The sequence below is a fragment of the Typopeltis vanoorti genome, chromosome 4, assembly GCF_054136105.1.
Source record: "Typopeltis vanoorti isolate ZY-2024b chromosome 4, IOZ_Tvanoo_1.0, whole genome shotgun sequence".
Taxonomy (NCBI): Eukaryota; Metazoa; Arthropoda; class Arachnida; order Uropygi; family Thelyphonidae; genus Typopeltis; species Typopeltis vanoorti.
Window position 1 is genome coordinate 62,351,055 of NC_143552.1, and position 14,533 is coordinate 62,365,587.

A 14,533-nucleotide genomic window follows, 5' to 3' on the forward strand; every position below is an offset into this window, starting at 1 on the left:
GACATTTGCACTTTCATCACCCTGTCAGGCAATGCATTCCATTCCTACCACTCCCTGTAAAAAAAATTTTCCAGTACAGTACGTCATGACAGGAGAGAAAAAGGGTTACCATTGGAAGTTGTGTAAGGTTGTGGTTTTCAGAGGTGTAAGAACTACATTTTTTTTTCTTTCTTTTCTTCTTTTTTTCCCATTCTTCTTGGAGAATGGTAAATGTATAGAATAGACTGCAGAGGCAGTTGTGGATGCTTTGTGTCAGTACTATTATCATCATGATAAACCTCCATGGAGTCGAGAGACGTTGTCGGAGGTGTCACTGAATCTGAAGTATATCTATCATATTGAATCTTAAATGCTTTCACACACCTGTGTATTTTGAAAGTTTGCTTAAAAATAAAGCAGTTGATACAAGATTGAAGACCATAGGCATGGTAGTTCTAATGAAAAATTAGTGGAGTGAAAAGATGTCATTGACAAATCCTTATTAAATATAAAGATATACAAGAGTTTCTTCTGAAACCTTTGTTTTTTCTTCCACTGAAGCCATCTTTTCACTCTATTTATTTTCCTTAGCACTTCTTTGTCTATAGTTTTCAGTCTTTTTTTCAGCTGGTTTATTTTTCTTCTAGATCCATAGTGTGAATGGGTTTAATTCAGTGTGAAAAATATTTTGCTGGCTGAGTCAGACCTTCCACTGTGTGTTTTGACTCCATGGAGGTTTGTTATCATCATTATCCTAACAACATCCATGGAGGTTTGTTATATTTATGTTCTTAGCTAAAAATTGCTAAAATGTATAACAAGGTTTCACTGAAAATGGAGCACAGGCTGTTTTGTCTTCTTTTGTTTATTTTTGCAGTTTCTCTTTTAATTGCTATTTTTCATACCAAATTTATCATAGGAATTACTTAATTTCTTCGTGTAGATTATTTAAGAGGATAACGTCATCTTCATAGAATAAAGAATGAAGTTTAATGTCTCTTATTTGAATATATCAGTGAATATTTAAATACCACTTTCCTTAATGATGTGATCTACATAGTTTATAAATAACAGTGGCAATAGTATATAACCCAGCCTCACATCTGATGTAATATCAAACCACCTTCATGTATTCCATCATTTCTAATTGCTGAATTGTAGCTTATATACAAGTTACAAATCCTACAGTATAACTCAGTATAAGATTTCATTTACAACATAAAATCTCCCTTACTCAAGTATGTTTTTTTTAAGATGTGGTGGATGAGAAGGTGCACAAGGATGAATAGGGTGATTGATGCTTTGAGTATGAGAAGTAAACATGCAAGAGAGTTAGTGATAGGAAGGAATATTGGTTGAGCATAGAAGAATGTGAAGATCAATCATTATTATTATTATTATTATTATTATAATATGACACCTCCAGGGAGTCCAAAAGACTCATCGAAAGAGGGCACCTAGTCTAAAGCTCATTCTAACTGCAACTACACCAATGCCATCTACTGCCCACTACCACCATTATTATACAGTTATTATATATATATTATTATTATTCCATGGAGTCAGAAGACTCATCATGGGAGATTCATTATTCACAGAATATTGTTTCTCTCCTTAAACTTTAATCTCATTCACTGACAAAGCATTTACAATCACCTATGGTAACCTGTTCTATCCATTTTCCACCCTCAATCAAAAAATCTAATCCTAACACCCTTGCTAACCACATTCGTATACAATTTCCAGGGGGTGATCCCTTGTTCTTTCCCTTCCTGCCAAGGACTGGAAAGGTCATCAGCATCAATCCTACAAAACCCCTTTTAATAAATCATTTTCTTCTATCGTGTCTCTTGTATTTTTTTTTAAATTTAATTTAATTTTTATTTTTTGCCTATCAGCTAGTTGATGGTCACAGACCTACAACCTGTTTTTATGGAGAGCATTCCATAGACCTCCCTCAATCTTTGTCACTTGCCTCTGAATCTTCTCCAAAACTTCTTCGTTCCCATGGAATCCAGGTGACTAGATATGTGCACAGCAGTCCAGATATGCACAGAGTAGCAGATTATGTAGTTCATCTCTGTGATGTTCACAAAGCAGCAGATCATGTATTTGTGAACTGCTCAAGCCACTGCTTTGCTCTAAATCGTAATTCCCTGTCCATAATTACCACCAAGTCCCTGTCCTGTTCATTTTCCTGCAATCCAGTTTCATAAATAGTACACAGATTGTGATTTCTGCTTTCTAAAATACATCACCTTACATTTAGCCACATTAAACGGGAAACCATTTAAGTTTGACCGACTGTCAGCTGTTTAGGTCATCCTGCAGATCTCCATATCATCTTCATTTAATATTGCTATTCCCAATTTTACAGCAAACAACTGAATATTTCCAGTCAAATCATTTCCTACATCACTAGTGTACAAACTAAACAACAGAAGACCAAGTACTGAGCCTTGGTACACCAATGGTCACCTGCTTTCTCCTGGAATCAACTCCTCCATAAACCACTCTTTGATATGTATCCATTAGCCCTTCTCTAATCCAAATTACCAGCTTCATATCTATTCCAATGTGCTCCCATTTGTGTAATAGGGTTGTGTGAAATACTGTCTTACCTTTGCAAAGTCCAGTAGTATCACTGAGTAGCCATTTCCTTTATCCGACTCCAATATCACTTTTTTTTTTAAATTATAAAAAGGAAGCAGATTACTAAGACAGAACCTGCCCTTGTGGTGAGTGTGGAAACTGTGAATGGGTTTAAGGCACGATTCAATGATCCTTTTGCATGAGAAAGTGTAGACCTACTGCAATCAGTCCTTTAACTACAGGGAGTTCAGATGTTAATAAATAATAACAATAGTAAAAACCATGTTACTCATTACAAAGTATCATATTCCTGTCCGCTCAGTCTTGTATTTTGCATTTTACCACCTTCTTCAATACTTTAACCACCATCATGAGATACTGATAGGCCTATAATTTGTTACTTGTCTTGGAGCTCATTTATCCCCCAAAAGAACTATTTTGCCCTCTTTCTTCTATTTTCAACAGAATTGAGGCTGAAATTAAACAGCTTGGTCAGAGGTGCTAATTCCCGTGCACATTCTCATAATAGATGGGCTAATATGCCATCTAATTCCCCATAGCCGTATTCACATTAAGGTTCTTCAATATCGTAATCACCTGCAGTTGTTCCCTCTATTCTCCCATTGGTTAATGTTGTTTAAGGTATTGCATATCACCACTTAGGTTGTATGCTCTTGCAAAATGATTACTCAGTAACTGAACTATTTGGTTTGTTTCTTCTGCTTCCCTACCATCAGTACTTTTTAAATACTTCCATAGCCATTTCTCCTTTTGCCACATATCATAAGAATTCTTTAGGATTTCATTTGGCCTCATCCAGCTGGCTTTCTCTCATAATTAGCTTTGGCCTTCCTTACAGGTCACTCTTGTTCCTTGTGTCCTTATATTGCTCATGGGCATGCTGATCACCTTTATCTTTAAACTTCATCTAGAATTTTTTTTTATCTGCATCTCCTGCTTAATGATGCTTTTCATTCATCTAACTCCTACCTAGTTTATCCTGTTGCCTCTGGGTATACAGTCTTGTATTGCTTTCTACAAATACCCATTGACCACCTCCTATGCATGACCATATTTTTCCTCCCCAAATTCTTATGCTGTGGCAGTGCTGATGCCTCAGCTTATCATAATCACCTGCTTTGTAATTCCACATATATCCCTGATTAACAGAAAATTTTGCATGTCTGGCAATCTTCCACATCAGTGCTACATGGCTGCTTTATTCAAATAGAGGTAGCATGGCTAGATTGGTCACTGTTAAGTTTTCCAGTGCATTGACCAAGACATTATTATTACACAACACCTCCAGAGAGTCCTAAGACACATTGAGGGAGGGCACCTACTCTACATGTCTCCATCATCTACACTAGCGCCATCTGGTGGTGGTAGGCAGTAGATGGCACTAGTGTAGATGATGACGGAGATGGAGAGATGTAGAGTAGGTGCTCCCTCGATGAGTCTTAGGACTCCCTGGAGGTGTCGTGTAATAATAATAATAATAATATTTTCACATACAATCACAGATGTCCATGCCCATGGTGGGATTCGAACCCACAGCCTTTTGGCTGGATAGCAGATACGCTAACCACTTGGCCAACCAGGCAGACAAAATTTACCCAAGTCCCACCAAGATAATATGATTAAAGAAGACTGAAAAAACACTAGTCAGAAGAACCATGGAAAGAAATTGAACATAAATTAAAAACAGGAGGAGCTCATAAGGCATATCAATTAACTGCTGCATATACTCATGATTTCAAAACAAAAAAAAAAAGAAAGAAATTACTTACTGATAAACAAGATGGCAAAGAGATGGTAGAAACTGAAAGATAAAATTACTTAAGTTGAATATGAAGATGGAAAAGAAATTCTTGGAACAGAGTTGATGGATGTAGAAATAAATGACCAATCAACTAATTATAAAACTGGAAAATTGTAGGTACAGGTGAAATACCAGCTTAAATTTTAAAAAATCTGGGCAATGCAACAATCGAAAATTTAAGTTGAGCAAGTTAGTTACCAAAGAGGTAAAGAAAATAGAGTGATAACAATACCCAAGAAAGGGAATGCAACATATTGTAAAAGTGATCTAACAATAAGCTTACTGAGTCATGCTTTAAAGATGATACTCAACAGTATGAACCAGGACTCAGCAAATGATGGAAAACTCCATTTGCCATGCAAAAAATGAACCTCTTGATTAATAAATATGTCCCAGTAAGTTGATAGGAGTTCCATCAAGTGATTAGTGGTGGTGCTGCATCTATATTTTAATTTTTTATTTTTATAAAGTTTGTTCTGTTAAGTAAAAAAAAAAAAAAAAATTCTTTTGTCTGGTCTGATGATACTTGCCAAGGGCATTGGGCAAGCTTTTCTGTCAAGCCCTGTAGTGAACCAAATAAAAACTGAATGTTATTTAATGAACAGTTTGTATTCCTAATGAAACTGGAACTAAAGTGATACTAGCCCTAAGAGCAAAAAACTGAAGTAAATAAATCTACATACACTCCCTTTATTGACTGGGAAAAAGACATTTGATAATACATAGTGGATCAACCTTTCTGAAATAATGAAAGAAACTGGAATCAATTGGAGAGATATAAATCTAAGGCTAAAAAATTGCGAGCAACCAGAAATTAAGGATATGGATACAGGAAAATGAAGCAATTACAAATTGCATCAATGTCTGAGTGTATTTCACAGGTGAGAAGGCTAAATAAGGTAGGAGTAAAATGAATAGATAAAGATATTAAGCATGCAATCTATAAAAAGAGGTTTTATGGAAATAGCACGAGCTGAAGGATAATAATCAGTTGTAGGAACAGCAATGAAATAGAACAAACAACAACAACAACAACAAAAAATTATGGGAAGATGGTGTTAGTGGATGTAAATGGTAGATTGGTAACTGTTTCAGAGGATATAGTTGAGGTATTCGTTGAGCAGTGTTTTATTGTATTTCATGCTCATTAATGCAACATCATGAGGAACTTGAGTGTATTGGATATGGTATAGGAAGTATATGAGGAATTAAATAAACTTGATGTTAATAAGGCAGTAGGACTTGATAACATATCACTGTGTGTGTCAGAAGGAATGCTCCAAGGAGTTAGTCTTTGATCTGATCATATCATCAATCAGAGGATGTGATTGTGAATGAGTGTCTTATTTTCCTCCATTTGGTGGTCACAAACTTGCCGTTGGCATACCTGTTTAACATGAGTCTAGTAACTGTGAAGGAAAGAGGGTAAAATTGTTCCACTCCACAAAAGGAAGAAGTAAGACTGAGCCTATAAATTATACACATTGTGTGTGTCTGGGGGAGGATGGTTAAAGTGTTGGAGAGGTTGGTTAGGGCTAGGATTCAGAATTGGGTTGATAATAACAGAATATCTATGATGGTCTGCGTAGGTTTATTAAAAAGAGGTCATGTTTTAGCAGTCTGCTTATATACAACAACTAGGTGACATGTTTACTGGATTAGAGAAATGCATGTGCATTGATATACTTGGATTTTTGAAATCCATTAATAGATTGCCACATGAGCTGGTGACTAAATTAGAACGGATGGGATTGAATAAGAGACTAGTGAGTAGGATGGGATTGATTATCCTCTCAATTAGATTTAATTGCCAAGTTGGTACTAAAGTGAAACAGATGGAATTCACTATGAGACTAGTGAGAAGGAACCAGAAAAGATTCACTGTTGGTCTCTGGATTGGTGGTCAGATGGGTGTCAATGGATTGTGTATGGGGGGGGGAATTGTATCCCCACCCTCATACACAAAGGAAGGTCAGTAGCAGTGTACTACAGAAGTCTGTTTTGGGACAGTTATTGTTTTGCCTCTTTATTAATGATATGGGACTGGCTTAACTGGAAGTATGCAGATAATGCAGAGTTGGGAAGAACTATGAAGAGGAGCAGATATCGTGGCCTTCAAGAAGAAGGATGTGAACAGACTGTGAGTGGGTAGTAAGTGAAGCTATCATGTTATAAAGTCTTGAAATTTGGTAGGCAAGGAAGGGATAAATAGTTTATAGTTAATGGGGAAATATTGAAGGAGGGGGGAGAGATGAGACATTTAGGAGCAACAGTTGATAGACCTTGAAGTTTAGGTATCACATTGTTAATATTGTGAGAGCCAGGAGTGGCTCATGCATAGGCACTGCGGAACTGCAGCACCCCTAATTTTGCTCGATATATAAATATTTATTAATTTATTTATATTTGCTTGTAATATTTAAATTTATTCGCCAATTCTCTTATTTTGTAAAAAAAAATAATAAAAATCCATCTTGTAACACTTGGAGGGTGAAGGATGCTAGCAGCACTATGTTTACCACAGTGTCATATTGCTATGCGTGCAAACATATGCATATCATAGTGAGATGCGAGCTATTAACGTGATGCGGCAGTGTCTGTCGTGCAGTTCCACTGTTGTTTATATGCAGTTTGCAGTAGTAGAGTATTCGTAGTGCTTATCGTGTTTACTCCATCTCTTTAATATTTGGACATTACAATTAAAGGATTTAATTGTAAATCCATTCCTTTAATTACAATTAAAGGAATGGATTTTATTTTTAAGTAATTTTGAATTACAGTAATCCCTCGATTAGTGTGTTTTCGATTAGTGCATCATTTTTTTTGATACCCAAATTCGATTAGTGCTCCTCTAAAATTCTATTAGTGCGCTATATATGTCTTAAAAATAAATGTTACACATTTTAAAAATTTTCTATCTATACATTTTTATGACTAACTATTTTAAAAAATCACTCACCAGAATGAAATAATTTAGTTACCGATTTAAAACATTTTACAAAGTTATTTTTAATGGCATACTACACTACTTACATGTATACTATGTTCCAAATTTTTACCACCAAAATTTATGTCGTCTGCTATAGTACACCCACAGATTCAAGACCCTTCGACACTTCTGCGCATGTCACAAAAAGGAGAATCCATTCCGATAATAGGGTAATTAATCCGTCTTCTAGGACAAGTTGTTTATTATTACACGTTGGAAAATTACCTTGTCTTTTATGATCATTGTAGTTTTTAAAGTGGTAACTATTTTGCTTGTATAACAGTTGGGAAATTTTATCTATAAAGCACATGATTTCTCATGTTGGCGACCAATTCGTATGTCCTTCATTTCTTTCTCCCCTTCAATGATAACGTTCAAGAGTTAATTAAATCTCATTCTGAAGAATTGCGTGATTCCAACCTGTTAAATTTAGATGCACAGCAGGAAAATCCCAAAGAATATGAAGAAAATTTAAGAAATTCAGCCAAAAGAGATTTCGCAGAAACAATTTGAAAGTATTTTTCATATAATCGAAGTTTTTAAGCAGCAATGCTTAGATGCTGACCCTGATGAAGAGAGAAGTAGAAAAATTTGCAGAAGAGTAGAAGTGGCATAGGGCCATACTGTCGGTTGTATGAAAAAAAGAAACAAAATGCCTGCCAAACTACGTTAGGTCAATTCTTTGTTAAGAAGTAGAATAATAAATTTATATTCCTAAATATGTTTTATTGTCTTTCAGCTTCATGGTTTTCCTTTAACTAGACCCTGAGACATACCTTAATTCTTTAAAAAAAAAAAAAAAAAAGTAAGGGTCAAAAAAGAAATCTGAGGAACGAATTATACATTTTCCCATAGGTTATTATATTCGATTAGTGCGTTTTCGATTAATGTGCCTGTTTTAAAGAACGCATTAGGCTCACTAATCGAGGGATTGCTGTATACTAAACTGTATAATTTTATCGATAATAAACAATATTTTTTCATGAAACAAAACAAGAAGAAAAATATATTTTATTTTTAAGCAATTTTGAATTATACCAAACTGTATAATTTTATCGATAATAAACAATATTTTTTCATTTTTCAAAAAATTTTTACCATAATTTTGATATTTTGTCCAAACATGTATACACTATACTTACAGTGTGTATGTATATTTTGAAATTTACAGTGCCCCCATGATTTCAAGTCACAAGCCACCACTGGTGAGAACATTACAACAAATAATGGCAATCATCAGGAGGATCTTGACATGCAGAAGCAAAGAGGTCATGGTTTTTTTATATAAGGCCTTGATTAGTCCACATGGACTACTGTGTACAGATCTAGTTGTATGATTTTCCAGGGAATAAGAATATCCTAGAGACAATCCAGAGAAGATTCCCTGTTGGGTCACTAGAATGCAAGTTATGAAGATAGATCGATGGAATGCAATTTGCAGAGCCTTGTGAATAGGAGATGGGATGTACAAGTTAGTAAGGGGTTGTTACCAGATTAATGAGGAGGAGGTTTTTCATTAGAAAAACTAAAAGAGTAGAAGGCAAGTGGAACAAAAGTCTATCTCTGGAAGCTGTATAGTGAGGATGTGAGTAGTTTTTTTGCATGTAGACTGGTTGGTGAGTGCAGAAACTATAAATAAGTTTAAAGCACGTTTAATGATTTTTTTACATAAGTGTGGGAATCTCCCATAATGAGTCTTTTGACTCCATGATGGTTTGTGATTTCAATAATAATAATATCAGTAAGCTCCTTATACATTCTAGAATTCTTGGTTCTAAGGTTAAAACTGAAATCTTAGCAACCGTGATTTGGTCTAAATCCATTTTATTCTTCACCAATTCTTTCTTCAATAATTTTTGCTAGCTGTCCCTCAAGCAGTCCATGGTAAATATTGCTTGATATTGCTTATCATTATTGTGAGTTTTATTATTACATGTATATTGTAGTGTTTTACTTGGAATTATGCAAACAAGAACAATAACAGCCATGGTGTCTTTGTTCAAAAGTTTAACATGATGGATTTTGTGTGTTGTAGTGTGTTATTACCATTGGTGAATTATAATACTTACAACATGAAAGTGAGAATGCAGAGAGGGTGTGTCAGAAATATTTTGTGAGCAAGTGATGGAAATGTGAGCATTGATAAAAAGGGAAAATAAAGTGGCAATGATGAAAGGTATGAAATTGTGAGTGTTTGAGAAAATGTAGGTGAAGGAGTGAACAGTAGTGAATGAAATGGGTGAATGTAATGTTAATTGCAAGAAGGCAAGGATAGAAATAGTGTGCTTATGCAGATTTCCTCTTAGGAGAAAACATGAGTTATAGCGACTTGAGAAGTTACTGCCATGTGACATACCAAGAAGACAAATACAAGGAAAATAGAGTAGGAAGCATACAAAAGAGTGAGAAAGTTGGAATAAGGGGAGAGTTTTATATGACAATTCTATAATAAGAGATGTACCTGATGAGTAGGTAATGAAATAGGAACAAGGTTGATGTAGGAATAGAATGTAAAAGACATTGTATTTTCAGAAGCGTGAACATATCAAAGAGCATAGTGGAATTATTTAATGAGCATTTTGTCTGTGTCAGTCATACTGGTATAAAATGATGCTGTGCAACACCTATCAGAGTGCAAGTGATAGAGGGATAAGAGGTGAAAGAATCAGAAGTGTATGAAGTGTTCATTGGGCTAGATGTTAATAAGGCTGTGAGAATGGATGACTTATTGTTACGATTTTTAAGGAATGTGTGAAGAGTGACCTTGACTTGGTTGTTTAATGAGAACTTTGCAATGGAAAGGGTTCCTAAGGAGTGGAAGGAAATCAAAATAATATCATTGCAGCAGCAGTGATATGGAGATGTCACCTCAGTGTTGCTAAGTGTAAAATCATATATTTTGGCCATAGAGGATGTAAAAGTTTGTCATAGAGGAGAGATTAAGATAATTACTCTGCAGAGCTTGTTAGATAGATGAATTACTTGGGGGAAAAGCATTATGTCCACTAATTTAAATGTAAGTAGACATTTTAAATTTAAAAAAATATACAGGGGAAGACTTAAGAATCTTAATTTGAGAAATGGTTGGAGAGATATAGTGTGCAATAGCAGAGCATGGATCCACCAGAGGTTATGTGAGTAAAGAAATGAAAAATATTTTTTTTGTGGTGAATGAATGGAACGTGCTCCAATTCTGAATATTTTCAAGGCTTATTATGATATGTATTGTGATCTATGAGAGTTTGGCTTTCTGTGATGAATGTTTTGACTCCATGAGGCCTAGAAACCCATTGTAGAATTGTCTGATATTGGTTTTTATCCTTTTGTGAGTGATTATCATATTAAAAAAAAAAAATGGCAGACATGAAGTATGTGGATCCATTGCTGATCACTACACAGAAGCAACTTTGATGTTATTGCATAAGAGATATCTGGCTTGCAGTAATATTTGACAACTGCTAACCTGTGGAGACGTCTGTTTGGTAATATGAAGTAATAAACTACTTCAGAAACATTTATTTTTTTTACTCATCCAAATGAACACATTTTTGTTATTTTATTAAATTATAATGTAGTAACTTTCTAGTTCATTTATGGTAATTTATTTCTGCTTTGTATTTGTTAATAGATGCAACACGGTGCCTTAATAGCCATCAGGCATATTTTGCTAAAGATTCCAAATTTACTAATGGTAAGTTTGTATTTATTCTACATGCATATAATGGCTTATTCAATTTTTTCCCCCTCATAATGTATAGTATTATAAAGCATATGAAACAGATCTTATGTTAGATATTTTTATGGTGCATTGCTTCAAATGAACGATGAAAACAAATTATAAATTTCTGAATGAATGATTTAGTACATGCCTTCTTTACCACTAAAAAGTCAAATAGTCAATTCTGTAACCATTCAGTTACACATATGATCAATGTTCATATGTGTAAGCCAATTATCAGCATTATTCCCTGAAAAATTAACTCTACCATCACTGAATGTATAAAATAAATTTCACTGACTGAACAGATCTGATAATATTTGAGATGTTTGTTGAAATTATTTTTATTATTTCAGGATTTGAGTCACAGGACTCATCATGGGAAGCCTATGTCAGACAGTATAAAGTCTTTTGTAGTGCTTCTCAAATGGTGTACTATGGCACATTAATGTGCCACGAGGGAGCCAGAGATGTGCTGCCATTCACTGCAAAGGCTAAAGTAAAACACCACCAATAGTACAACAATGAATATGTCATGAAGTACATTTCACATTAAAAAGAAGCCACTTGCATAATAAAATTTAAAATCTCACTCAGTTTTAATTTTTTATGTCTTACTATAAAAATATATATTATAGAATTTTAATATAGTCAGTAATGTAAACTGTAAAATACTATAAATTCATGGTTAATTACATGCACATCCAACATTAAGAACACGGATATGTCATGACAAAAATTTGCATTTGCCAAGTGTGCCACAGTTTGAAAAAGTTTTAGAATCACGAGTATTGTACCATTCTCTAAACTCATTCACTGTTTTTACTCTCACTACACTATCAGGCAACATATTCCATATTTCAGTCACTCTCTATGTAAAAAAAATCCAATTCTCACAGTCTTCCTCACCACCTCCATCCACAACTTACAGGATGGCCCATTGTTTTCAACTCTCTTCCCCTTATTCTACCATATGAAAAATCTGAACATCAGTCCTATAACTAATTCTCAACAATTTAGATGTCTCAATCATATTGCTTCATATTTTATCCATCATACTCTGCAGCCTACATGCCCTCACTCTGTCCTCATAACTAACGTTGTACAGTCCTGATATTTTTATTTTCTGCCTCTCTCTCTCTCTCTCTCCAAGGTGAATTTATCCTCTTCAAATATTGGTGATTAGATCTGAGCATAGTAATGTTGATGTAGTCTAATCAGGAATGTATACAATGGAATTGCCACTCTTCACCATGTAATAATATCTATCTTTTATTTTAAGTTTAGTTATTAAACATCGTCAGACTATGCCTTTGTAATGTCTTTTCTTGTTAGTCGTAATACTGAGTTTATCGTCATTGCTTGAGCTAGTTCTTCATGCACAAAATGTGATTATTCTTAATCCTTTTAGTCTATAGTTTTACTCCCCACCTTTCTCTCAAGGTTGTAAGTATGCTATTTCACGTGCTCAAAGTGTAGACACAAGAAAAGCTTCTGGTTGGAAGCAATTCCTTAAGCTGTATTTTTCCTGCATTGATCCTTAAAAATTTATTTTTTTAATTCGACTGTGCCATTAAGGATTGCGTAAAATAATTGTTTTTCTTTCCCTTACATGCAAGAAAAACATTCAGCTAAGCACGAGAAATATCTCTTAAATTAACTAATTCAAACAACTTCTAATTCTTAACATCAGTCAGTCGTAGCTATTACTATTTTTTTTAGGACACACAGGTTCTATAATTTTATGAGGCCAGTGCATTGGTAAGACAAGATCAGGCAAGCTATTAACAAAACAAACATGTTTATTCATTCAAAGACAAAGTAAATACAAAAGTTAAACTGCACATATCAAGTGTCTGGTGTTTTGACTAATTCAACTAGATAACAATGGAGACAATACAAATACAATACAAATACAAATCAAAGTGAAAGAGGTCAGGTCAACAGTTGTTGTAGCAGTTGGTCAGTATCTTTAACAAACCAGTTTGATTGTAGTGTAGCTCTTGTTTTCTGTGTATAGTTGTATGCTCCAGAAGATGACCTTGACATAAAGGTTGAAATGTCGAATGTAGATTTTAGTTATATTAAACTAAAGTTTTTATTCAAACATGGTAGTTGTCTCCAGAATTTTCAAAAATGCATTCTGATCACCATGTAAGCTTAAAAGAAAGTATACAACATTAAATTGCTTTAACTATGCAAGTGCCAATATATTCTTCAAACAACATGGACAACTCAATCTGCACAGCTTTCCTTCAAATATAAGCTAACTGTTATTGTCTTTTATGGACAAGACTTCTGGAATTATTATATGGCTGTCTCCATGGAATTGGACGATTCATTTCAACAGGCTCACATTAACCTTTATACACACAGTAACTACCATAACTTTCCTTAAATTGTTCACTGTCAGGGAACTCACAAGTAATTCTGGAAATGTATTTCACTCATTTACATTCTCCAAGCAAAAAAAACTAATCCATACACCCATGCTTACCACACTCTTACACAACTGCCAGAGTTGACTGCTAGTTCTCTCTCTATTCCTCATGTATTGAAAATATTTTGTGTTAGACTTATAGAAACTCTAATTTTCTGTCATGTTCCCTCTTTTCTCTCTATCAACTAAACTTTATAACCCACACACCTTCAGTCTATCTTCATAAGGAGCATTCCACAGATCTGTCACTAGCTTGCTTACTTGGCTCTTGAATCCTCTCTGCTACCTCCTGATCAACACTCAGATAGCCAAATTTGTGTACATTAAGAGAGATATCAAGCTATTTTGCAAACTTTTACAATATGCCCTCTGAACTTCAACTCTCTATCCACCATTACCCCTCAAGTCTCTTGCCTCATCAATTTCTTGCAATCCATACCATGAGTGTCATACACAGCATGTAATCTTTTCAATCCAGAATGCACAATCTTACATTTTCCAACAATAAATTGATAACCATTATCCTTTACCCACAATGCCGAAGTCATTCTACATCACCTTTAACAACTGTTATCCTCCCCAGTTTTGTATCATCAGCAAGCAACTGGATATCCCCTCCCTCCCTTAAATCATTTTGTACACAAATTAAAGAGTAGCAGCCCTAGTACAGAGCCCTGATGCACTCCACTACTCACCCTCATTCTCCTGGATTTCACTCCACCATATCTGCGTCTATCTTCCCCCCCCCTCTCCATCTATGCTACTTGCTTAATTTCTATTCCCATTTGTTCAACTTCCATGTTGTATGATGTCAAAAGCCTTTGAAAAATCCAGTAGTATCATTGTGTAGCATTTTCCTTATCTAATTCTGCTGTCTCTTATAAAATGTGAGTAAATTACTAAGGCAGGACCTACATTTTACAAAGCCACCATAGAGTATTGTATTTCTATCCACCCACTGATGGGTTTTACCTTTAACCAAATTTTCTAATA

At 34.6% G+C, this 14,533-nt stretch overlaps 1 protein-coding gene across 2 annotated transcripts in view; it reads left to right on the forward strand.

Moving 5' to 3' along the window:
• Window positions 1-14,533, forward strand: part of Mtpbeta (mitochondrial trifunctional protein beta subunit) — a 241,179-nt gene that overhangs the window by 9,771 nt on the left and 216,875 nt on the right. For both annotated transcript variants that reach the window (XM_090391842.1, XM_090391841.1), the window contains exon 2: window positions 11,011-11,073. In XM_090391842.1, coding sequence (XP_090247968.1) covers window positions 11,011-11,073 — 63 coding nt within the window. The remainder of the gene's footprint in view (window positions 1-11,010; window positions 11,074-14,533) is intronic.